This window comes from Lithobates pipiens, unplaced genomic scaffold (assembly GCF_037356315.1).
Source record: "Lithobates pipiens isolate NorthernLeopardFrog02 unplaced genomic scaffold, aLitPip1_a1.2 Scaffold_3, whole genome shotgun sequence".
NCBI classification, from domain to species: Eukaryota; Metazoa; Chordata; class Amphibia; order Anura; family Ranidae; genus Lithobates; species Lithobates pipiens.
This window is the reverse complement of record NW_027507790.1, coordinates 222,709,475-222,736,599: the sequence shown is the minus strand read 5'-3', so window position 1 is coordinate 222,736,599 and position 27,125 is coordinate 222,709,475. Positions and strand designations below refer to the sequence as shown.

Sequence of the window (27,125 nt, the reverse complement as noted above, 5' to 3'; positions counted from 1 at the left end):
CATAATACCAATGTATTTGGATATCTAGCCTACAGGTGTAAGTTTTGGTTCTTTTTGCAGTTTTCCACTTTCTGAATGTCTTTTGTTGTAAAAAGCTTGTTGTTTACAGAGCTCAGAAGCTCAAGCTAAACTTTACACAAATGAATAAGAGCAGTGACACCTTACAGCTCACTGCTACTCCTTCTGTATGTAGTATTATTATGTAGTAGCTTTAACCCAAAGTGATCTGGAAATTTAGTCTTATATTAAATGTTCCTTTTTTATTTTTTAACTGTTGAGTATATGGCCTCTTGTACACGGGTACTGATGTTTGAGCAGCTGTGTAATTTCAGATGTTTTGCATGTAGTTGCACTTATTTGCACATAAATGTGTGCTTGCACATTTGCGGCACAATACATTCCTAGGTAAAATTAATTATCATGTATGATCATATGCACGCATTTGCATGTACCGGCACAGAATACTGACCGGGAACACAGATCTTTCTATTTATTTATTTTTTTCACTTTTGTTTATGTGCCTATGTGGCACATTGTAAACAATGGACTGAATTTTAGATCAGTAAAAAAAAAGACAGCTGTACTGAGCTTTTTCAAGCTGCAGAGTGCAAGAGGCCTATAGCACAAAAAAACATATAAAAGAATAACTTTAACTATATATAACATAAACATAAAACAATATTGACTCACATATTGAATGTACAATATGGACTTTTTAGGCACATAAACTATGATAATATATATAGATAAAACACTCTTCATTGATTATCAATATTAAAAATCACTATAATTACAAAAAATCCCTATAAAAATGCACATAAAGTGTGGAAAGAGGTGTAATTCCCAGATAAAGATTAAATTGGAAGCTTTGGAGATGCATAACATCCACTGCATGTATCAACAGCTCCTGAAGAAGCGATTTCCTTTGCCAAACATGTAGATCATACACTATGTGGTCAAGGCTTAAAGTGAGCTGTTGATACATAGAGCTATGGCTGAAAGTTTTGAGAATGACAAATTTTCACAAAGTCTGCTCCCTTTGTTTTAATGATGGCAATTTGCATATACTCCAGAATGTTATGAAGAGTGATCAGATGAATTGCAATTAATTGCAAAGTCCCTCTTTGCCATGAAAATGAACTTAATCCCATAAAAAAACATTTCCATTGCATTTGTGAAGAAGGCCAAGAAAGTCTGGCAAGCGCCAGGACCATCTCCTACAGTTGATTCAGCAGTGGGAACGGGGCACCACTAGTACAGACCTTGCTCGGGAATGGCACTGCAGGCAGGTGAGAGTGCATCTGCACACACGGTGATGAAAAGACTTTTGGAGGATGGCCTGGTGTCAAGAAGAGCAGCAAAGAAGCCACTTCTCTCCATAAAAAAACATTAGGGATAGACATTCTGCAAAGGGTAGAGGGATTGGACTGCTGAGGACTGGGGCAAAATAATTTTCACTGATGAATCCCCTTTCAGATTGTTTGGGGCATCCAGAAAAAAACCTTGTACAGAGAAAAAAAATGTGAATGCTTCCATCAGTCCTGTGTCATGTCATCAGTAAAGCATCCTGAGACCATTTATGTGTGGGGTTTCTTCTCAGCCAAGGGAGTGGGCTCACTCACAATTTTCCCTAAGAACACAGTTTGGTTAGGAACAATGCTTTTTCCAGCATGATGGATCACCTTGCCATAAGGCAAAAGTGATAACTAAGGGGCATGGGGGACAAAACATCAAAATTTTGGGTCCATGGCCAGGAAACTCCCCAAACCTTAATTGAGAACTTGTGGTCAATCCTCAAGAGGCGAGTGAACAGAAAAAAAAAACATAAATTCTGCCAAACTCCAAGCAATAATCATTCAAGAATGGGCTGGCATCAGTCAGGATGTGGTCCAGAAGTTAATTGACGTCATGCCAGGGCGAATTGCAGAGATCTTGAAAAAGAAGGGTCGACACTGCAAATATTGACTCTCATAAATGTAGTGGATGACATTTTGGACAAAATGTCATACGCATGTAAATTTAGTTTTTGCCACAGAATAGTAGGGGTTCTGAGGGTTAATTACGTAGGTTGGCCTTGACATCAGTCTGGCCGGGTTGTGTTGGAAGTTCTGCCTGGTCATGTGAGCAGTGAGGTGCACATGACAGGCCAGAACCAGGCCTGGTTGGACGTTTTGAGTATCAACCTTCTCGGAATCAATCAGTGGGAGTGCCGGCCGGAGTCTGGGAAGGGGTACTAGATGTGTGGGTCATGTGTTTTAGGGAGAGGAGTTTGTGAGGCCCGTGTGGTCTGTTCTGGTTCCAGGACCGGGGTCGCCCCGCGAGGGGTCCCGGTCACAGGGTGTTCGACATCCCGCAACATGTTCCTCTTAGAGGCCCCTAATAGACCTGCCTGGTCTGGGGTAGGGATCCATCTGTTTCCGAGTCTCGGAACCTGCTGATTTGAGGTGCAGTAACTGAGGGAGGCTTCAAGGTGTCCGGATGTGCTCTTGGCTTGGAGAGGCACCACAGCTCGTGGAAGTGACCGGGGGAGGACTCTTTGGAGGAGGGCCGACAGGTGGCATCCTGGGAAGTGCCTGGTTACTGAGTTGGGAAGGACATTGACGAATTCACGTTTTTCCAGTACCATTGAGGAGACGATTGAGAACGTTCCAGGTACTGAGGAAAAAGGTTCCTGTTCACCCTTAGTTACAACCTGTACACATTCATAGGATTGTTTCAAGTATTTCAGTCGATGTGCTGACTGCCATGATCTCTGACTAGAGATCGGTTCAGCCTCGAGGTACCCAGCTGCAAGTGGCTACTCTCTGGGTAGAATTAGAGACTTTGCTAGACCTGCATTTCAAGGTACCTGAGTTCTTCACCCTTGCCCTCCGTTCCCACGAGAGACTGTGTTATTGGATCTTTTTACTGCAAAATAAAACCTTTCAAAAGGAATTTATTTGTGTCAGGGCTCAAGTTGTTGGGTATCAACCCTGGGAACCCCTAGACGTGGAAGAGCAGGCCAAGAGGAGGTAATTGTTAAGCCCAATAAGTCAAGGCCGCCCTGCAAGGGTTATGGCCGCTACATAAAACGAATGCAATTATCAATAAAAGCTTTTGGCACTTATGAAATGCTTGCAATTATACTTCAGTATACCATAGTAACATCTGACAAAAATATCTAAAAACACTGAAGCAGCAGGCTTTGTGAAAATTAATATTTGTGTCATTCTGAAAACCTTTGATCTTCCATCTCCATAGCTTCCTATTTCATCTTTTTCCAGGAAATACACCTCATTCCACACTGTCCATTTTATATGGAATTTTTGTAATTATAGTGGTTTTTAATATTGTTAATCAATGAACAATGTTTTATTTTTATATATCTTGTCATAGTTTATGTGCCTAAAAAGTCCATATTGTACATTCAAATTAAACTCTGCATTGACTTTTGGGATGTAGCACTTTATCACTACCAGTTGTATCCATGGTGCCATACAGTGGATACTATTCAATTTATTGACTCACAGCAATTATAATATCCCTCTAGTTGACCTTAATAAGAGGGAGTTGTCAATGTATTCTAAAGAGTCTCCATTAGCGAGCACATGCAGAAAAATTCCATACCCCCTGCCCTGTAGAGGATTCCCCTAAAGATAGTATGCAGCCCTTGCGCTAGTATAGTGTATGAACAGAGATCTATCTGTCACTTCAGTGTCCAAGACAGAGTTTGCCCAATGACCAGCAGTGACCAGACAGGAAACAAACCTTGCAGATATAAACCTTGACATAGAAAGTGTCACAAACTTAACATGAAAGGGGAGATATTATTAAATATATACACATTTTCCTTACCCGATAATTCAAAGTTGCGACATTCCATGGTGTGCGATAATATGTTCTTGTGTTACCATCACGGACTCGATTACAGAGTCCATTAAAATGTTCATTGTCAAAAGGGTTTGCCTTTGTGTCCGTTCCAAGAATACTGAGTCTGAAAAAATAAATAAAATAATATAACATAGAATTGTCTTTCAATAACACAATAAACACTGTATAAACACAAACGCAATTAGTGATGACAATCCACAACTAGAGTTTAGGTTAAATTAAACTTGGCCTGGCCTAAAACATTTTTAAGACAAGAACATACTGTCATGTATGTCACCTGTTGAAGGAAAGTACAAAATTAAAGTGGTTCTAAAGTCTAAGGTCCTACTGCTGTCAAAGTGCTGTGAATAGGAAGCAGGGGCATGGCTTACCAGCACTGTGTGTGTCTATGAACACACACAGCCCTACTCAAGATCATGTATGCTTGGGTTACCCCATAGCACCTGGCTTGCTAAAGAGACACCCCGAGGATAGAGGAAAAGACAGTGCCGACGAGGAACTGCCATAGTGGCGGTAATATTCAATATTCAAAGATCAGGTAAGTATAACTTCTTTTTTTATTTTAAGAAGTAAATACCCTTTTTCATCACTCAGATCTTCTGGCAGGATTGACAGGTAAAAAAAAAACAATGTTACATGAGCCATTCAGAGAAACAAAAAACTGCTGTGTTATTGTCAGTGATAGACTGCATCACGTGTCATTTTTCATTTTGCCCATAGATCCACTTCAGTCTTAACTTAGGCAAACGTCCAAGCTCACTGTTCACAAAAGAATATTGTGAAACTAGAGAGTGCATAGAAGGTCAACTAACCTGATGTAGCCCACCCCCAAAAGACTAAGTTTACTTTATCCCAAAAAATAATAAATGCAAATCTTTATCTTTGCAGATAAAAAAAAAAAAATGCGTATATTTTTTATATCTATATATATATATATATATATATTTTTTTTTTTTTTTGCAACTGTGATTAGTGCATCATGGGTGTAGTGCCAGGCTCTTGCAGACTCTACCTCCAGCTCTATGCATAGGCGTGAGCACTGGGTGTTAATCACCCTGTTTGCATTAACATTATTGCTCTGTGTGCCAGTGGGGAGATGGGAAAGATCTCCCACTGAGCAACTCTGCAAAAAGGAGAAGCGTTGAAGTATTTCCCTCTTAAATCTGACAAGGAAGACTGTGTGTACAGTATACATGGTATATATATTTTTATACACAGCATTCTGTATTTTTATATATATATATATATATATATATATATATATATATATATATATATATATATATCTCACACACACACACACACACACACACACACACACACGCATGTGTGTTTGAGCTTTGGTGTGCACACCCTAATGCAATAGGCTGTGTCAGTACCAAGTTATGGGCTTTCAGTTGGAGAGAGGGAGGAAGTGTCAATGGATTACGAGTTCGGTGATTGCCACACTTATGTTCCATTGAGAACTACAAGTCCACCTACCGTGGTGGAACACAGAACTTGTAGTTCATTCATTCACAGATCTCAGAATGACACTCAAATTTCAAAAGTGACAGTTGCTGCAGTGGAGAAGAACCCCCACATGCTGTTACAGGGGACAATTTGGGGGTAGGGGAATCTGATTTGCACCATATTACATGTTACACTCCCCTAAATAAGGTCTAAAAGGTGGAGTTAACCTTCAATCCTGGGTGGTAACAGTGGTCCCCCAGGTTGCTCTGTAGGCTAACAACTCCATCCTGGGGTCTAGTCATTGGTGTATGGTAGAGCGGAAAAAAAATGGGTGCCAGTCACTTTAGTCTTTTTAAAATGTATTGCTGTGCTCAATAACAGGTGAAAGAATGTAGGTATGCAGGTCCATCGTGATACTATTACAAACCCGCTTCCTGCTGTTCTGGCTGGCTCAGACAGTTCAAGATTATCACCACGACAAACGGGTCTTGGGTCTCTGTCTTCACACTCTTCATCAGAGAAATCTCCACAGTCATTGTCAACATTACACTTCAGCCTCTGCTTTATACATCTACCTGTGTATATCAACAAGAGATAATTATTAAAATGTTATCAATTTCTTTAAAAGGCAATGCATGGATTCCTACACTTTGTGCTGGGTATGCAGTTTAAAAGCCGTTTTAGCAAAATGATTTAACAGAGAAAGGAGACCTATGAACTGTCCCGCCATTAAAATGTATTCCCATCCACATCTGTTGGGATAACCAAAATACAAATTCTTCATAGAATTGAAAGAAGATTGTGGTATGCATGTGTAGGTGGAGCCAAACTTTACAAGATAAGATGAAAATGAGGCTGTGCAGTGTTGAGAATGTTAGCGGGTTGTCAACATCAATTTCATGGTGGAGACCCTGTCAGGCTGAAGGACATATTACACTTCAGAGCCACACACATTTAGAGGAATTGAATTTCATCTTTAGGTGTTGGCACGGTCTATTCCTGCCTGTCCCAACGCGCTAAAAAAGTTATTTTGAGGAAAGTGGCACAGAGCACAAACTTACCTCCACCAGCTTGTCTTGTGCCAACAGAGGGAAGCCACAATATTGCAAGGCCTTCCACATTGTGGCTTCCAGGCTTGATCATTAAGAGGGGTCTATACCACAGCAGACACCAACATGGAGACAGAGGCAGGAAGTATTAAGCTGCTCCTGCTAGGACCATCATCATCAGCCACCACCACCACTGCTTTCTCTGCCAGCAGGCTGCTTCTTGTTACACTCTTCTCACACCATAAAGCCCGGTCCACACCTCTACAAGCCACTAGCACATTTTCACTGTCATGAGGGTTGTAAAATACCTCTCTACCTGCTTTTACCTGCCTCTCCCTGCATGCTTACTGATGTTGTCAAGAGAAGTGCTGTCAATCATCACTCATTAGCTATTTGTCTCCTTCTGAGCAGTATTGTTGAATGGCGGTGGAGTGGGGTGTGCTGTCACCCACGCTAACCCAGCATTCACATCACCTAGAAGAACAGGACAAAGTTCTACATTCATTTAGTCCCCTGGGGGGCAGAAGTATTTGTAGAAAAATTTGGTGAGACTTCTTCTTTAAGCTTCTGTAGTAGAGATGGCCTTGCGGTTCGCCCAGCGGTCGGTTCGCGGCGAATTTTGTGTGTTCGTGATTCACCAAACCGGCAGACTTCTGGCGCTGTTCGCCCGGCGGACATATGCATTTACATTGTGAAAGAACTTTGACCTATGATGACACATTCATCATGGGGTACAGGACAGCCAATTGAGACATTTCAGCACATGGACAATTGGACATTCCCCCTACCTTATAAATAGACCTGATCTGGCGGTCATTTTACATTCTGTCTTTTTTTAGTGTAGGGGAAGGTTGCTGTGTGGAGCAGGGACAGACTGTAGTGACACAAATCACTAGCTATTAGGTCCACAAAAGTCCTTTTAAGGACTGGTATAGGTGTACAGTATATAGGGTTCTGGTGCACTGCTGTGCTGGTGACTGCTGAGTGCACTGCTGACTGATTCTGCAGCTGTCTTTTGTCAGAATAGGGACAGGACGCTGTGTGGAGTAGGGACAGTCAGTTTAATCACTAGCTATTACTATTAGGTCCACAAAGGTCCTTTTAAGGACTGGTATAGGTGTAAAGTATATAGGGTGCTGGTGATTGCTGAGTGCACTGCTGACCGATTCTGCAGCTGTCTTTTGTCAGTGTAGGGACTGAGGGACAGTCTGCAAATCACTAGCTACTAGGTCCACAAAGGTCCTTTTAAGGACTGGTATAGGTGTACAATATATAGGGTTGTGGTGCACTGCTGCTGACTGCTGTGCTGCTGATTGCTGCCCGATTCTGCAGCTGTCTTTTATCAGTGTAAGGACTGAAGGACAGTCTGCAAATCACTAGCTACTAGGTCCACAAAGGTCCTTTTAAGGACTGGTATAGGTGTACAGTATATAGAGTTGTACACATATAATCTACTTTCTTTCAAATATAGAAAGAATATTATACTTGACTGCTGCCCGATTCTGCAGCTGTCTTTTATCAGTGTAGGGACTGAGGGACAGTCTGCAAATCACTAGCTACTAGGTCCACAAAGGTCCTTTTAAGGACTGGTATAGGTGTACAATATATAGGGTTGTGGTGCACTGCTGCCAACTGCTATGCTGCTGATTGCTGCCCGATTCTGCAGCTGTCTTTTATCAGTGTAGGGACTGAGGGACAGACTGCAAACCACTAGCTACTAGGACCACAACGGTCCTTCTAAGGACTGGTATAGGTGTACAATATATAGGGTTGTACAGGTATAATCTACTTTCTTTCAAATATAGAAAGAATATTATACTTGACTGCTGACCGATACTGCAGCTGTCTTTTATCAGTGTAGGGACTGAGGGGCAGTCGGCAAATCACTAGCTACTAGGTCCACAAAGATCCTTTTTTTTTTATAAATTCTTTATTTTTTCATCTTTTCTTTCCATAGATTTCACATTACATTTCGTTATATATCTACAACTTCTTTAACAGCTATAACAGTCTCATAATATTTCAATCCATACCTCAATTCCACGTGTTCTATACCACCTAGTGAGGATCTTATATCCCCCTTCTTGATATCTGCTTGCCATCGAGGCCTTTTGATTAAACAGCAACATCTTATCCTTTTGTTCTGGGGAAAACGTAGTCCCTAAATCTCTAAGATCCTTTTAAGGTCTGGTATAGGTGTACTATTTGGTGTGCAGTATATAGGTGTGTAATACACGTATAAAATACTTGCACATATAGAAAGCATAGTATAGTGCATTTCCACTGTGCAGCATTGTGACTGCTGAGTGGTTCTGCAGCGATACTACAAAGAGTGACAAACGCAATAAAAAAAAGTATTATAACTGGTGTGATAGACCAGTGGCCCCCAAAAACGACAGATTGAATCGGGGTGTTATATACCTTCTTCCACATACATACTGCACTTCTTTAGAAACTTTTGTCACAGGGTCATTTAAAAAATAACAGGCAGAGGAAGAGGCAAGCCCTTCCGCAGGGGTGGTAGGGGTAGGGCAGGAGCAACAGACTTGAGCCAAAGTGGCAAATTGCAGAAGGTGCATGCGATTACGTCAAAGGACGCACCAGACTTGGTTGAGTGGCTCACTCAGCCTTACTCTTCCTCTCCATCTGCACCCTCTTCACTCTCTGCTGTGTGCACCCCCAAAGACACTACCACCAACACCACCACCACCATATACCTTCCGCTTGAATCACAGGAATTATTTTGCGATCCATATCAAGACATTTTTCAATGCACAGCCACTCTTGGCATTGGATCAGGAAGAGGAGGTAGCAACAACCGCCACTCAGCAGTCTGACGACAGTACCCAGATCAGCCCAAGGAGGAGGTTTGTCCCCGCTGTTGCTGCCTACTCCGAGATCTCTAATTATAGCGGTGGGGAAAGTGATGTCAATGATGACGTGTCTAGTGATGTCACGTGGGTGCCCACAAGAGAGGAAGAGGAGGGGAGTTCAGAGGGAGATATGAACCAGCAGATAGGGAGGAGAAGCAGGCGGAACTTAGATTGCACAGGAGGGACAAAGCAGACTGCTAATGTATCAGGAGCGAGGCATCAATCATGTATGGTCACATCTGGCACTCCCAGGACGCCGGCACATGGCTCCGCAGTGTGGGCTTTTTTTAACGTGCCCGCTGCTGATAATAGTGTTGCCATCTGCAATCTTTGCAGTCAGCACATAAGTCGTGGTAAGCCCAACACTCACCTAGGGACGGCCGCCTGTGGACGACCACATGAGCTGCCATCACCGAGCCCAGTGGGAGCAACGGAACCCACAAAGCCACACTCCAGGCTCTCACTGTCCAGCCTCGTCTTCTACTTCTCCTTCTCCTCTCTCCTCACAATTGTCTTCCACTCCACCTTCCATCATGCCGTCCTCACGTTTTTCTGAAAAAAGGCAGGTTTCCGAGGGCCAAATGTTCGAGCGTAAAAAATTATGACGCTGGATACCCCTCTTGCCCAACGGTTGACGGCTGGCTTTTCAGAACTGATAGCCCGCCAACTACTGGCATATAAACTGGTGGACTCGGAGGCCTTTCGAAAATTTGTGGCCATTGGAACACCACAATGGAAGGTCCCAGGAAGGAAGTATTTCTCACAGAAGGGCATCCCAGAGCTATATGGCCATGTTCAGCGGCAAGTGAATGTATCTCTGGCACACAGTGTCGGTGCTAAGATACATCTGACCACAGACACGTGGTCTAGCAAACATGGGCAGGGAAGGTATATCACTTTTACTCTCCACTGGGTGAACCTTCTGATGGCCGTCAAGCATGTAACCCGTGGCACCCGTGTAGATTTGATTTTACCGCCATGGATTGCATGCAGGCCTGGCTCTTCTTCTCCTCCTCCTACTCCATCCTCCTCCCTCTCCTCCTCGGCTGACTCCTCCTTTTCCGCTGCTAGCATCTCTTCCGCTGCGCCGCCCAAGCTCCCCAGAACCTATTCGACATGCCAGGTAAGACGTTGCCATGCTGTGCTGCGTCTTTTGTGCCTGGAAGCCAAGAGCCACACTGGCCCTGCACTCCTTTCAGCTTTGCGTTCACAGGCAGATCAGTGGCTAACACCGCTCAATTTGACAGTTGGTAAAGTGGTGTGTGACAACGTTGCCAATCTGCTTAGCGCAGTGAAACAGGGCAAAATTATGCACGTGCCATGCATGGCACACATCTTAAACTTGGTTGTGCAGCGATTCATTGTCAAATACCCTGGGGTCCAAGACATCTTGCGGCAGGCAAGGAAAATCTCGGCCCATTTCAGAAGATCTTACACGGCCATGGCTCGCCTTGCTGACATTCAGAGGTGACACAATCTGCCGGTCAGACGTCCTATTTGCGATTGCACGACGCGTTGGAACTCAACCATCTATATGCTTGATAGGCTGCTCCAGCAGAAACATGCAGTTAACAGCTACCTGTACGAAGTCTGCGGCAGAACAGGTTCTGGGGAGCTTGGTTTTTTCTCCACGCCAGTGGCTGCTCATGCGCATGCAGACTTCTGCGCCCATTTGATGAGATCATCAAACTGGTCAGTCGCAGCCATGGCGTCATCAGTGACATGGTACCTTATGCCTTCTTTATGAAGCGTGCATTGCGTCGTATCATTGATGAAGCCATTGAGGAGCAGGAGTAGGAAGATGAGGAAGTCGCAATGCTGGATGAATTCCCAGGGGGGGCTACTCTGTCTGAGACAAGTCAACAACAGGAGTCTGAAGAGGAGTCAGAGGAGGATGGTGCCGGGCGGATGAGGAGGAGCAAGAAGAGCATACTTTAAACCTTTCTGGGATCCCTGTTGTTGTGCGTGGATGGGGAAAGGAGAACGAGTACGACATTATCCTGGATGATGAGCAGGAGCCAGGCCACCACACCGCTTCCAGTTTAGTGCAAATGGGGGCCTTCATGCTCCAGTGTTTTAACAGGGACCCCCGTATAAAAAGCATAAGAGTCAAGGACCAGTACTGGGTGGCAACGTACTTAGACCCCCGGTACAAACACAAAATGGCGGAAATGTTACCACCGTCACAGAGGGCTGTCAGAATGGAGCACTTACAGACATTGCTTCGACAACTGCTGCATGCTGCTTTTGCGTGCGCTGGCAGAGGAGGAATTCCCACTCCCAGAAAAAGAGTTGCGGTTACCAATCCAACAGCGTCTGCAAGAAGAGGGCAGTTTGAAGATGTGTTGGTGACTTCTGATATGAGGTCATTATTTCAGCCGTCCCATCGACAGGTGTCATCTGGATGCAGCATCAGGGAACGCCTTGACCGACAGGTGTCCGACTACATCAGGTTAACGGCCGATGTGGACACTCTGAGGAGTGATGAACCCCTGGACTACTGGGTGGGCAGGCTTGACCTCTGGCCAGAGCTTTCCCAATTTGCAATGGAACTGTTGGCTTGCCCCTCGTCCAGTGTCCTGTCTGAAAAGACGTTCAACGCAGCAGGGGGGATCGTGACTGATAAGCGCACTTGCCTATCTCACAACAGTGTTGACTACCTGACATTTATAAAAATTAATGAGGCATGGATCAACACATGTGACCAGTAGACCATGTATATGCATAACTCTATAAACGATTTATTTAATTTTTTAATTTAATTTAAATTTTTTATTTAACGATTTATTTAATCGAGCACACAGACCTTTTTTCTACCTTTGGCTCACTTCCTTGTACAAAAAAAGCACACCGTACTATATGCCCATACCCTCCTGTTTGAAGAGGTTGAGCGGTGTCATATTTTTGGGTCCCGCAGCGAGTTGCTGGTATCAGTGCTGCTGTCAGTGCTCTCTATCTCGGTGCTGGTGTCAGTGCTCTCTCTCTATCTCGGTGCCGGTGTGGTCTCAGTGCTCTCTATCTCAGTGCTGGTGTCAGTGCTCTCTATCATGATGCTGGTGTCAGTGCTCTCTATCATGGTGCTGGTGTCAGTGCTCTCTAACTCGGTGCTGGTGTCAGTGCTCTCTATCACGGTGCTGGTGTGGTCTCAGTGCTCTCTATCACGGTGCTGGTGTGGTGTCAGTGCTCTCTAACTCGGTGCTGGTATCAGTGCTCTCTATCACGGTGCTGGTGTGGTGTCAGTGCTCTCTATCTCGGTGCTGGTTTCAGTGCTCTCTATCACGGTGCTGATGTGGTGTCAGTGCTCTCTATCTCGGTGCTGGTCTGGTCTCAGTGCTCTCTATCACGGTGCTGGTGTGGTGTCAGTGCTCTCTATCTCGGTGCTGGTGTCAGTGCTCTCTATCTCGGTGCTGGTGTCAGTGCTCTCTATCATGGTGCTGGTGTCAGTGCTCTCTATCATGGTGCTGGTGTCAGTGCTCTCTATCACGGTGCTGGTGTCAGTGCTCTCTATCACGGTTCGGGTGATCATCTCCTGCACCATCTTCATAGCCTGCCCTGACCTTTCCTGTCCTCCATGGCCTTCATGCGCTCCTGAATTGTCAAGATTTCACAGATAAAAAAAGAATGCTTGTCGTTGTAGATACCAGATTCACTTAATACTTTTGCTATGTCAGTGTCCATGTGGTGGGACTATGTGTGCACATCTAGTAAGTATTTTGGGGCTGAAAATATGACCTGTAGGTTTTTAAGGTTTGCCTGCCATTAAAGTCAATGGGGCCTGCCGCAAACTTCGCGGTTCGCGAACTTTTGGCCGCATTCGCAGTTCACATTCGTGAAACATCCCGTCGGAAGTTTGTCCATCACTATTCTGGAGTGCTTCCTAAATTTGGAAGGTACAGTGCACTGATAAGCTGCTATGTTGTTGATTTGGGTAACATATATCCAGCTCACATGTTTTGATTCTGGGGGTTCTGTTGTTGGGGAATGGACTGGAAAAACATCTGGGACTGCTATTTTTGTGACCCATCAAGTGTAACCAAATTAAATAAAATTTTTATATTTATTATCTGCGTAGTCAAGCTATTTATAAACAGTAACATTACATTACATTTAGGAATAGTTGTAAATCATTACACTAACTAAGCATTTCTTATTATGGTTAGTCTGATTTTATTACAATATGGGAATCAGAATTGGGTACTTATCTCCCCACTTATAGTCTTGGCACTGGCACAAAAATGGCTGGAGCCGCAGATGTGCAGCGAACTGGTTACAGGTAAATACAAGACTTTAAGTGGTGGATGTTGGTTAGGTGCAGTGTGGTGTGGCAGACAGTAAACACACAGAGTTCCGATTTGCAAAGAATGTTGTATTGAACACTAAATCAATAGCTCAACAGAACTTACCCATCCTTAGCCACTTACAGACATGCGGAGAATAACAGCGGTAAGAAGACTCGGGGGATGAGGAGCAAAGTGCAATCTGACCGATCTGAACCAAATGGGAAGATTCTTGAAGAGGTAGACATAGTCCCTGCTCTCTCCCTACTATTCTGGATCCTTTTCCCTATCACTATCACTATCCCTGGCAGACAGGGATCCTGTCCCTAACCTGTCTACTTGTATAAAGCACACAAAACTCAGGGGTCAGAGTCTTAAATAGACTGCCTGACCCAAGATGGCCACTGAAGTCACATGGGGCACCAACATCCAATAGGAAAGCTGCCTCCCAGGCTGTGACCAATGAAAAAAATTGAGGAACCAAGTTTCTCTCAACTCCCTCCCCTGTCTGAACTGCCACTGTGGTCGAATACCTGCTATGGAGAATACAGACTGCACCTGCCTAGAGGGATTTTGTGCTTCGACATCCCTCTTTTTCTTTCTTAGCAGAGAAGTGACCAAGAAAGATAGTTATATACAGGTAACAACATACCTGCAAGCAGTGCTGGGCTTTTTTACTAGTATGGACTGGGTACAAGTATGCTGAAACAATGCAGATACATCTTTAGAACGGATATTCTGTTCATTGTTTTATCTGCATTGTTTCAGCATTCTTTATGGTGTAGATGAATTTTGCACTTATTATTTTAGTATTGATTTTTTTCTGGCACTGGCACTTTATGCGATTTTTGGCAACTATAACAAATCGCATTGGGAATTACTGGTTCTAAATATTTTGATTGTGTTTTTTCTGGATTTATCACTTATATTTTAATATACCTTTGATGTTATAAGGAATGTTACAGTGCTCTTGAGGGTTCCTTACTATCCCCCCATAAAAGCGCACACTGATCTATATATACGTTCTGTCTTATGTGACGACAAACTAGCTTCTTAATAACCTTATATTATTCAAGTGCCTATACAGCCCACCAGCCTTTAAGGCTGGACCTCCTGTCCTAGTACAGCGCACCACTACTTCCGTTTATTAGTTAAAAGAAAAGTTGTGATTAAAAAAAAAAATCACTCGTGGGTTTAATTAATATTTTTTTTTTATAATTCTCCTTTAAGGGGACGTGGCATGGCGTGTGTCCTATGCTTCCATACTTTTGCTAATAGGTGCCCCTTGTTCCCATCTCAAGAAGTTGTGAGGTATGTATAAATTGTACATTCAGATCAACCCCTGCCCTCAAGAAGCTTACAATGTAAAGTCCCTAGTTCATATCCATACATACACATGCTACTTTATACAAATCCCATATTACACGCAAGGAGAAAAAAAACAGAATTTTTGCTGGCATATGATTGAAGGATGGTAGTTAGCAGAGCTTCCCCTCATTTACTAAGCTCGGGAGCAACTGCACTTGCAAATTGCACAGCTTGTTTGCCTTTAGTAAATCAATTCCCTTATCTCTGATTGTGCTGTTGACAAAGAGCAAAGCTAAGCCTTTTAACCTTAGTTATTTCAAAGACAAAAACATCTCCCTAGGCAGGAGTTCATCCAAAGAATAAGTGAGCTGATCTCCTGATTTATGGCCAGCAACCACCAAAATGATTTATTTTGCTACAGGCTTACATACCTCCCAACTTTCTGAGATGGGAATGAGGGACAACAAATTAGCAAAAGAATGTAGGACACACCCTCTACCACGCACCCTTAAAGGAGCATTGTACAAAAAAAAAATGATTGGTTAAACCCAACCAGTGCTTTTTTTCCCCACTACTATTCCTTTATATTGACTTTTGGAATTTACAATTACAGCAATATTGAAATTAAATGAAAGGTTTGGCACTCAGAAACACTTTTTGATAGATAAGTAGTGCATTTTATATACAACTATACAGATCAGGCCAAAATGAGGGACAAATGAGGAGGAATGAGGGACATTACTCCAAATCAGGGACAGTCCCTCAAAATCAGGGACAGTTGGGAGCTATAGGGTTAAATTGGCCAGCTGATATATATCATTTTTGGTTTGTTCTTAAATTGCATTACTTTTCTGACACTAGCAGTTACATTTACTAAAACTGGAACATGCAAACTCGGGCTCAGCGCTGCATAGAAACCAATCAGCTTCCAGGTTTTTTTTTTAAAGCTTAATTGAACAAGCTGAAGTTAGAAGCTGATTGCCTACCATGCACAGCTGCACCAGATTCTGAGTGCTCCAGTTTTAGTAAATATCCCCCCACTGTGTAAAATAAAGTGATAAACCATAAGAAAGTCAAGTTTAATGAATAAAGCAAAGCAAAGAACAATACTTTGGATTCCATAATAATGAAATCAGTCCACTGAGATATGAATTCTGATTGGATGCTGTAGGTTACAATATTTGTACACATTATGTTTAATCTTATTTTAAGTCAGTAAACGGGTAGCTAAAATATTCTTTCTTAATTTGGCTTTTGTTCTATGTTCCTCCGCAGAAGCTAATTTATTAAAACAAATTAATAGTTTAATTAAATTAAGTAAAATGAATTCAAACAAATTAATTAAAATGAATTATCCTTTAGTACAACTCTAGGTTCCAGAACAATTTACTTTACAAGAAATACTCTATTGCAAGTTATAGTTATGCAGTTATTATAGTTATTATTAGACTAGTTATATTTGATTACTTTGCTTTTCTCTGAGCCCAAGTTGTTCTGAACCCGTCCCCAGTCTGTGACTGGACAGTGAAAGGAGAAGCAGCACAGTGATTATCAGCATGCTGATTGATTCTTCTCACACTCCAGCCTTGCTGCACAGGGACTGCAAGAGGCTGACACCAGGTTGTATTAAGGTACTTACCCTGCTTGAATTAAAATACATTTAATGATGTATAAATGACATAGAGCTGCATTAATATGGGTCTTTTATATCTGCCTACAGTTTTATCTTTAAATTGGCTCACTTGTATTTGTAGGACGTTACACTAATGTATTGCTGCCATTTATATATTTCATAGCATTTATAATTTTGTTTATCTTTTTATTAAAAAACAATTATGCATACAGAAGTAACAAAAAAAGCAAGTTACCCTTTGTTTTGTACATGGGTCACACTCAGTCCATTTGCCCCAGGAGCTCAGCAGGCAGTCTACTGGTGGTGGAGCACCTGTTTCTCTTGGTGACCTACAGTAAGAGATTTATCAATATTCTAAATCAACATAGAAGAGAGTATTACATTTACATGAATGCATCCATATTTTCTCATTACTTATGCAAGCCTGAAGCATCTAAGCAGAGCTGGACTGGGACAAAAATTTGGCCCTGGACTTTATCCAGACCAGCCCACTTTAATTTTGCAAAGAAGCACAAAAACAGTTTATAAAACTATTTGCACACATAAGTAGCATAACATAAGGAGTCCCCACTAACCTTTTTTATTATTTCACTTATTCTCCTCTGTATTTTTCTCATCTTTCTCACATCACTGCGTGAAGTTGAGGGCGAGCTGCGCAGCCTTTGTTACTGAAACCGGCCCACTGAGCCATCGGCCCACCGGGAAACTCCCTGTAGTCCCAATGGCCAGTACATGCCTGCATCTAAGCGGCGATTGATGAGCCAGTTTCCCATGCCCAGGGTAGAGTTACCACCTCATCCCTTTAAACCTGAACACCTTTGAATTACACAGGTTCTTAGGCTAATTAAATGCAGAAAAGGCACCAAGTGAGTGTAAGTACCACCTTAATCAGCCACAGAACCTATGTAATTCATATGTGTTCAGGTTTAAAGGGATGAGGTGGCAACCCTAGCCCAGGGGCCTGCTCTAGATCAGGAGAGGTTGGGTTACCTCTTGCTTGTTGATGGGGGGAACTCATTGCCATATTGCAGAATCCTAAACTCTCCACCTGACACCCTGAGGGCCACAAGAATAGACACCAGTACACCGGCCCTCACTGTATACCAAACCTTGCAAAGATATGTAGCCACCATCCCAGGCATCATACTAATACCTGCTTGTCCATAAATGGAATGGCCAGTCAGTAAACTAACTTTTCTGCCTTCTTTACTGAATGGTAAAATGGCATTAAAAGGTCCAACCAAAGATTAAACATCTAAGCATTCACATCTCTTCAATTAAGTCAAATTATCCTTCGATGAGGTACATGGCCATCAGCAATGTAAGTCTCTGTCTTTAGCCAGGCACTGCGCATATAGAGTTAATCCTAGTACAAATGATGAGCTTATCGGAATGAATGATTGTCTGTTTTTTTTTTTGTTTTTTTTTATGCATGTATGTCTCCATATTGAATGTGAATAGGTTGTTAAAGTACGAAAATTCTCGTACAACAGAAATTTAGAAGTGCTGTAATGTATTTGTATTGTATTGTATTTTTGGACAAAAACTGTAGTGATTAAACGAAAATCGTGCGATCTGGTATCGTACAAGAAAACTTTCGTGTTTGTCCCTTCAGAAAATTTCAGACGACAGCTATGTACTATGGATCAGATTACCGTATGATCGAAAGTGGAATTTTTCTTTCGGTTTTCTCATCGTGTGTACTAGGCTTTACTCTCTCAAATAACCAGATTAGGCCCTGAACTGGGGCCGACTTAGAGAGCATCGGCAGGTAGTGGTAAGAGAATCTTGTATCTTTCCCTATGTTTCTACTCTTCCCATACACAAACCTCTTAGCAGCTCCACCCCAGTATATACAGTGGTGTGAAAAAGTGTTTGCCCCCTTCCTCATTTCCTGTTCCTTTGCATGTTTGTCACACTTAAGTGTTTCGGAACATCAAACCAATTTAAACAATAGTCAAGGACAACACAAGTAAACAGAAAATGCAATTTGTAAATGAAGGTGTTTATTATTAAAGGTGAAAAAAAATCCAAACCATCATGGCCCTGTGTGAAAAAGTGATTGCCCCCCTTGTTCAAACATACTATAACTGTGGTTGTCCACACCTGAGTTCAATTTCTCTAGCCACACCCAGGCCTGATTATTGCCACACCTGTTCACAATCAAGGCATCACTTAAATAGGAGCTGCTTGACACAGTAAGGTCCACCAGAAGATCCTTAAAAGCTACACATCATGCCGAGACCCAAAGAAATTCAGGAACAATTGAGAAAGAAAGTAATTGAGATCTATCAGTCTGGAAAGGGTTATAAAGCCATTTCCAAAGCTTTGGGAATCAAGCGAACCACAGTGAGAGCCATTATCCACAAATGGCGAAGACATGGAACAGTGGTGAACCTTCCCAGGAGTGGCCGGGCCGCCCAAAATTACCCCAAGAGCACAGCGACGACTCATCCAAGAGGTCACAAAAGACCCCACAACAACGTCCAAGGAACTGCAGGCCTCACTTGCCTCAGGTAAGGTCAGCGTTCATGCCTCCACCATCAGGAAAAGACTGGGCAAAAATGGCCTGCATGGCAGAGTTCCAAGGAGAAAACCACTGCTGAGCGAAAAGAACATCAAAGCTCGTCTCAATTTCTCCACAACACATCTTGATGATCCCCAAGACTTTTGGGACAACATTCTATGGACCGATGAGACAAAAGTGGAACTCTTTGGAAGGTGTGTATCCAAGTATATCTGGCGTAGAAGGAACACTGCATTTCATAAAAAGAACATTATACCAACAGTAAAATATGGTGGTGGTAGTGTGATGGTCTGGGGCTGTTTTGCTGCTTCAGGACCTCGAAGACTTGCCGTGATAAAAGGAACTATGAATTCTGCTGTCTACCAAGAGATCCTGAAGGAGAATGTCCGACCATCTGTTCGTGTACTCAAGCTGAAACGAACTTGGGTTCTGCAGCAGGACAATGATCCTAAACACACCAGCAAGTCCACCATCGAATAGTCTGACAGAATCCTAGTCATCTCTTTGGAATATGCGGTTTTGTCAAGTATTACAATAGCACCGCCTTTGTCAGCCGACCGAACTACTATGTCTTTCCTGTTAAGCAATGAGTCTAACCCTGCCCTAAATTCCCGTGTGGGTTGAGCTGGTCTCAATTTCAAACTATTGAGATCCTTTAATACCAGATCATGGAAAATATTGATGTTAGGTGCTGTATTACCAGGAGGATTGAACAAGGAGGCACAGAAATAGCCGAATGGTTTAAATACTTCAATGAGGCAGGGGTTCAGTTTTTAAAATTCCTGATTGCTAAGAAATCGAGGAAACTTGCCTCATTGGATTATGAGATTGGTCTGATTAAAACTAAGCTTGTCCCCTTTAAAAATGATCCTGAGTATATGCAAAGATCTGAATCCCTAAAAACTATCCTGACCAAAGAGGAAACTGAACAAAAAACTAAGAAAAAGAAAAAATACAATAGGGATAAAAAAGATTATAAAGACAATGTTGTCTTTAAATGGCAGGTCTCTACTGAGAACTTGGCCCCCTCACCCCCCATGGGTGATCCAGGTCTACATCCCCCAGGGCATATTGAGGGAATCAGAGGAGGCGGCGTTGGTGATTCTAACCTTTTTTGGGGCCCCATGAGCCAGGCCTCTCCAGTATATACTGAAAGAGTAATGGGTCCATCATCACAACCATATCCCCAGTCCTTTAGAGGAAGGGTCGATAAACGTAATTTTAATCATCACCATCATCCAACTCCATTTAATCATCACCAATATCCCACTTCAATGGCGCCCCCTCCACCCTGGCGATCCAGAGGTGGTAAATCTTTTTCCCAGGGAAACAAATCCCTCTCTCAAGGTAGAGGTGGCAGCAGGGATAGGAGACCCCCTCCGGATGTAAGAGATTTGGGATCCAATTACAGGGTTGAGACCTTTAATAAATATGGCCCCCTTGGGGATGACAGGAATGGGCATTCTGAAGCCCCTAAGGGTCAGGGTGGTTTTTGGCCATCATATAGTCAACCCTCAGCTGGCAGTTTTTACCAACAGGGTTTTCAGGAGGGCACTCGGGGGGGACACAAGAGAAACGGAGACACAAGAGAGGGTGCAGAGGGGGGAAACGTCTTCACACCAAAAAGAAGAAGGACTTAGATATTAGTGGTGTCATTAACTTAAGTAATAAAAAGCTATCTAATGAAGAATTGCAGACTCTCGGAAAGGGTCTCAAGTTTGTGCCCCCTCAGAATTTAAATAAATTCCAGACATTTATAGATATTCAAAAGTTTACACGCAAGTTGAACATTAAGAGATATATCATGAGCAACCCCTCCCGCCAATTAGTTAGGGATTTAACAATTATGCATTCTGGTTTATCGAATGCCTCCTTGTTTAATCCTCCTGGTAATACAGCACCTAACATCAATATTTTCCGTGATCTGGTATTAAAGGATCTCAATAGTTTGAAATTGAGACCAGCTCAACCCACACGGGAATTTAGGGCAGGGTTAGACTCATTGCTTAACAGGAAAGACATAGTAGTTCGGTCGGCTGACAAAGGCGGTGCTATTGTAATACTTGACAAAACCGCATATTCCAAAGAGATGACTAGGATTCTGTCAGACTCTGAGACCTACTCTCCATTACTTTTAGACCCCACCACCCAATTCAAAGGTGAACTAAAAGAGTTGGTTGAGAAAGGGTTCAATATGGGTATTTTAAATAAAAAAGAAAGGGACTTTCTGGTACCTTTGGCGCCGCGCTTACCGGTTATGTATTCTCTACCCAAGATACACAAATCTTTAGAAAATCCACCAGGGCGGCCCATCATCAGTGGAATTGACTCTGTAACCTCGCGTATAGGGAAATACATTGACAAATATCTGCAACCACTGGTGATGGGCACGCCATCTTTTTTGAGAGATACCAAACATGTTATCAACATTCTGCAATTGATTGAATGGAAACCCACCTATCTCCTAATTACCGCGGATGTAGCTTCACTGTACACCGCTATCTCCCATCAACTGGGCTATGAAGCGGTCCATCACTTTCTGGCCCAGGATGGTAGTATTTCGGTGACTCAGCGCAACTATATTCTTGAATTACTTCTGTTTGCCATGACGCACAATCACTTTTGGCATGATGGGACCCATTTTTTGCAAGTGAAGGGAGTGGCCATGGGAGCAAAATTTGCTCCCAGTATGGCCAATCTCTTCATGGCAAAGTGGGAGGAGGATATAGTCTTTAGTGACAAACCCCCGGAACTAGTCACCTGGAAAAGGTTTATCGATGACATCTTGTTTATCTGGGATGGTGACAGTTCATCGGCAGAGCTCTTCCTGTCCCATTTAAACAACAACAACCGTGGGATAGTTCTCAGCTATGTCTCAAGCCCCATTAATATCCAATTTTTGGATTTGAATATTTCCATCCGGGATAATAATATAACTACCACAACGTTTTTCAAGAAAACTGACAGGAATAGCTATATTCCACTCGACTCCTGCCATCATAGGTCATGGCTCTCAGCGGTCCCTAAGGGCCAGTTTCTTCGCTTAAAACGCAATTGCACTTTCAATGAGGATTTTCTTAAGGAGGCACTAATCTTAAAAGAGAGATTCCTAGCTAAAGGTTACAACAGTGAGTCCCTTGACTCCATTATAATGGAGGTCAACAGTAGGGAACGTCAAACATTGTTAGCTGAGAGACCACCCAGGACTGATAACATGGACAACTATGGAGTTTCTTTACTCACAACGTTTTCCAGCCAGCATTGGGCTGTGAAAAGAATTTTACAGAAACATTGGTCGGTCATCAAAAATGACCGAATCTTGGGCCCCGAACTTCCTGATAGACCAAATGTGATCTTTAGGGGTGCAACTAACTTGCGAAATATGATTGCTCCAAATGTCCCGGACCCCCCAACTAGACCCACTTTTTTTGGTGATTTGAAGGGCTTCTACCCCTGTGGGAAATGTAGAGCTTGTAAGCTAAATGCTCTACGAGGCAGGAGATTTACTGAGTTCACCTCGTCTAGCAATGGACTTACATACCCCATACGAACATTCATCACATGCACCACTAAGTGCGTTGTGTACTTACTTAGATGTCCATGTGGTTTGGAGTATGTGGGACGCACAGTACGCATGCTACATGTGCGCCTGGGGGAACATATCACTAACATTTGTAAAGGATTTGACAAACATAACGTTATTAAACATTACGATCTAAAACATAATCGGGACCCAAGAGGCACCACCTTTCTGGCTTTAGAAAAATATACCCCACATTGGCGCGGCAGTAACGCTAAGCGCACTATTTCCAGGGCAGAAACAAACTGGATCCATAAATTAGGGACACATATCCCTGGGGGGCTCAACGTCGAATGGGACATTAATTGTTTTATTAACAACAGTTGATTTAATATTCCCTTTTTCCTTTTTTTGTACTGATTTTGTATTCAGTCTGGGTCTCATACACTATTTTCACTATTATTATTTGTATTTTTGTAGCAATGTTTGCTAGGTAGTTTATATGATTTTTTATGTAAACTATATTTTATGATAATAGGGTGATTGTAATGTTCTTTCTAACCTGTTGGTTATGTCTCATTCATGTATTTCTTTAACTGGACTATGGGTGATGGTGGGCAGCTAATGCTGTTTAGGCCCCCACCTCAATATTATGGTCATTTTCCTCTCTCTCTTTTTATGGTAATCTATACGCATGTATTGTATACATATACATTTCGTATATTTTTTTAACTAAGTTACCCTTTTTGGGACATACATACAGTTAGATAGCCACCATTATTGTATTTGGCCATCTGTCAAACAAAGGTGATTTATCATAGGACTCATTGTTTGTATTTTTCAGTGGTCACTTTTACTAGTCTAGTGTATATTTGAGTCCCACCATTTAGTTATGATGGTACTCGAACTTTATTTGAATTAACTGGTCGTTGACCGTTTTTTTCCCTTTTTCTTCTTTTCTATATGTGGTAACCATTCCGAAGGGACTGGTCATTTGTGGGTTAATCCCATTATGCACGGACGTTTTGGTCTGCACCTATGGCAGGGCTCCCTACCTCACCCATAGGCTATTTAAACCTTAAGCACGAGGGTGTGGGCGTACCCCTGATGACGTCAATCTGTGACGAAACGATCGTCGGGTAGATACGTCTACATCTCGTGCTATTTTTATCCGCTTTATTTTATATTTTTGCTAGCAATTCTTTTCGTTCAATTTTATACGACTCCATTGAGTCATCTGTATCTTTCAACGTCTATTTGGTTGGAAAATAAAGTACACGTGTTTTAGACTTTATCACACGATTGGGCGCTTTTTTCCTTTTTCATCCATTTGGTGACACGCCAACTTGAACATTTTTCGAACGGACCGGAACGGACGACGTTCAAGGAACACCCGAAGGTGTGGGTCATTCTTTACCTTCCTATCCGGAAAGGTGATTCGAGTCATCCATTTACACGAGGAGTGTCGGAGGAACGATCTTGTCCGATCCCAACAGTTGGGGAGTTCGTATCTGCGCACACTAAAGGTGGCTCTGGTAAGCCTTTACTACTTACTTAAACTGTACAGTGAAAGAATTTACGTGGTCAAGCACCTATACCAGTGATACCTGGGACCAATTTTAAAGTTTCATTCACGTTCAACTATAAAGTTCCATTCACGTTCCACCTAATGAACTTATATCTTCACATTTATGGGGCCTTGTAAATCACTTCATTTATCCAAAGCATGGGATTTGTTTTGATTTGTTTTTCAATTTTGTTGTTTATTTTTCTCACTTAATCACAAGTTTGTGCTTCACAGCATTAAGCTGTAGTCTAAATAATTATTTGTCCTTCTAAAAGTGTTTTTTTGACCATTCTTTTGGTTTAATAACCCATTTTTTTGTTTATTGCACAATATGCACATGTGTATTGTTTATCATTGATGTTTTACTTTTTAGAAACATTATCTTTGAAAGTTTTTTTCCTGATTTATTGTTTCATTATATTCAGTCACGTGTTATACATTAAGCGCTGCACTGTTTTTCACATTTCTGTTAGTTAGACCTAGTATCTGGTTTTTTGTGCTCAGCTGCTATTTTCTTAATTGATTTTTCCCATATCAACTAAATTTTTTTTACCAAGCGCAAGTTTTACTCCTTTTGTTTTTTACTGTTATACGATACACTAATTTGCTGCTGGTTCATCCGCAATGGATGTTTTTGAATATAGATCCCAAGCTGTCATTGACACCACAGGAGTCTTTGATGGGAATGAGAATTCCAGGGATGACCTGTCCGGTTGTTTTTTGAGGTTGAAGAATTTAACCATTTCTGAACTACACACAAAATGGGATATAGCCTATCTGGAGGAATATGTAAGGGAAAATATGGTTCCCAGGAGTTTGAGATGGGAGGTTAACCCACAAAAGGAGGACACAGAAATAGCCGAATGGTTTAAATACTTCAATGAGGCAGGGGTTCAGTTTTTAAAATTCCTGATTGCTAAGAAATCGAGGAAACTTGCCTCATTGGATTATGAGATTGGTCTGATTAAAACTAAGCTTGTCCCCTTTAAAAATGATCCTGAGTATATGCAAAGATCTGAATCCCTAAAAACTATCCTGACCAAAGAGGAAACTGAACAAAAAACTAAGAAAAAGAAAAAATACAATAGGGATAAAAAAGATTATAAAGACAATGTTGTCTTTAAATGGCAGGTCTCTACTGAGAACTTGGCCCCCTCACCCCCCATGGGTGATCCAGGTCTACATCCCCCAGGGCATATTGAGGGAATCAGAGGAGGCGGCGTTGGTGATTCTAACCTTTTTTGGGGCCCCATGAGCCAGGCCTCTCCAGTATATACTGAAAGAGTAATGGGTCCATCATCACAACCATATCCCCAGTCCTTTAGAGGAAGGGTCGATAAACGTAATTTTAATCATCACCATCATCCAACTCCATTTAATCATCACCAATATCCCACTTCAATGGCGCCCCCTCCACCCTGGCGATCCAGAGGTGGTAAATCTTTTTCCCAGGGAAACAAATCCCTCTCTCAAGGTAGAGGTGGCAGCAGGGATAGGAGACCCCCTCCGGATGTAAGAGATTTGGGATCCAATTACAGGGTTGAGACCTTTAATAAATATGGCCCCCTTGGGGATGACAGGAATGGGCATTCTGAAGCCCCTAAGGGTCAGGGTGGTTTTCGGCCATCATATAGTCAACCCTCAGCTGGCAGTTTTTACCAACAGGGTTTTCAGGAGGGCACTCGGGGGGGACACAAGAGAAACGGAGACACAAGAGAGGGTGCAGAGGGGGGAAACGTCTTCACACCAAAAAGAAGAAGGACTTAGATATTAGTGGTGTCATTAACTTAAGTAATAAAAAGCTATCTAATGAAGAATTGCAGACTCTCGGAAAGGGTCTCAAGTTTGTGCCCCCTCAGAATTTAAATAAATTCCAGACATTTATAGATATTCAAAAGTTTACACGCAAGTTGAACATTAAGAGATATATCATGAGCAACCCCTCCCGCCAATTAGTTAGGGATTCAACAATTATGCATTCTGGTTAATCGAATGCCTCCTTGTTCAATCCTCCTGGTAATACAGCACCTAACATCAATATTTTCCGTGATCTGGTATTAAAGGATCTCAATAGTTTGAAATTGAGACCAGCTCAACCCACACGGGAATTTAGGGCAGGGTTAGACTCATTGCTTAACAGGAAAGACATAGTAGTTTGGTCGGCTGACAAAGGCGGTGCTATTGTAATACTTGACAAAACCGCATATTCCAAAGAGATGACTAGGATTCTGTCAGACTCTGAGACCTACTCTCCATTACTTTTAGACCCCACCACCCAATTCAAAGGTGAACTAAAAGAGTTGGTTGAGAAAGGGTTCAATATGGGTATTTTAAATAAAAAAGAAAGGGACTTTCTGGTACCTTTGGCGCCGCGCTTACCGGTTATGTATTCTCTACCCAAGATACACAAATCTTTAGAAAATCCACCAGGGCGGCCCATCATCAGTGGAATTGACTCTGTAACCTCGCGTATAGGGAAATACATTGACAAATATCTGCAACCACTGGTGATGGGCACGCCATCTTTTTTGAGAGATACCAAACATGTTATCAACATTCTGCAATTGATTGAATGGAAACCCACCTATCTCCTAATTACCGCGGATGTAGCTTCACTGTACACCGCTATCTCCCATCAACTGGGCTATGAAGCGGTCCATCACTTTCTGGCCCAGGATGGTAGTATTTCGGTGACTCAGCGCAACTATATTCTTGAATTACTTCTGTTTGCCATGACGCACAATCACTTTTGGCATGATGGGACCCATTTTTTGCAAGTGAAGGGAGTGGCCATGGGAGCAAAATTTGCTCCCAGTATGGCCAATCTCTTCATGGCAAAGTGGGAGGAGGATATAGTCTTTAGTGACAAACCCCCGGAACTAGTCACCTGGAAAAGGTTTATCGATGACATCTTGTTTATCTGGGATGGTGACAGTTCATCGGCAGAGCTCTTCCTGTCCCATTTAAACAACAACAACCGTGGGATAGTTCTCAGCTATGTCTCAAGCCCCATTAATATCCAATTTTTGGATTTGAATATTTCCATCTG

At 42.4% G+C, this 27,125-nt stretch overlaps 1 protein-coding gene across 1 annotated transcript in view; it reads right to left on the bottom strand.

Annotated features, from left to right (window-relative positions):
- The window catches only part of C9 (complement C9), an 80,675-nt gene that overhangs the window by 39,381 nt on the left and 14,169 nt on the right, over window positions 1-27,125 (bottom strand). Inside the window, exons 2-4 of the mRNA XM_077463300.1 lie at window positions 16,698-16,791; window positions 5,750-5,922; window positions 3,835-3,973 (exon numbers count right to left, since the gene is read on the bottom strand). Coding sequence (XP_077319426.1) covers window positions 3,835-3,973; window positions 5,750-5,922; window positions 16,698-16,791 — 406 coding nt within the window. The remainder of the gene's footprint in view (window positions 1-3,834; window positions 3,974-5,749; window positions 5,923-16,697; window positions 16,792-27,125) is intronic.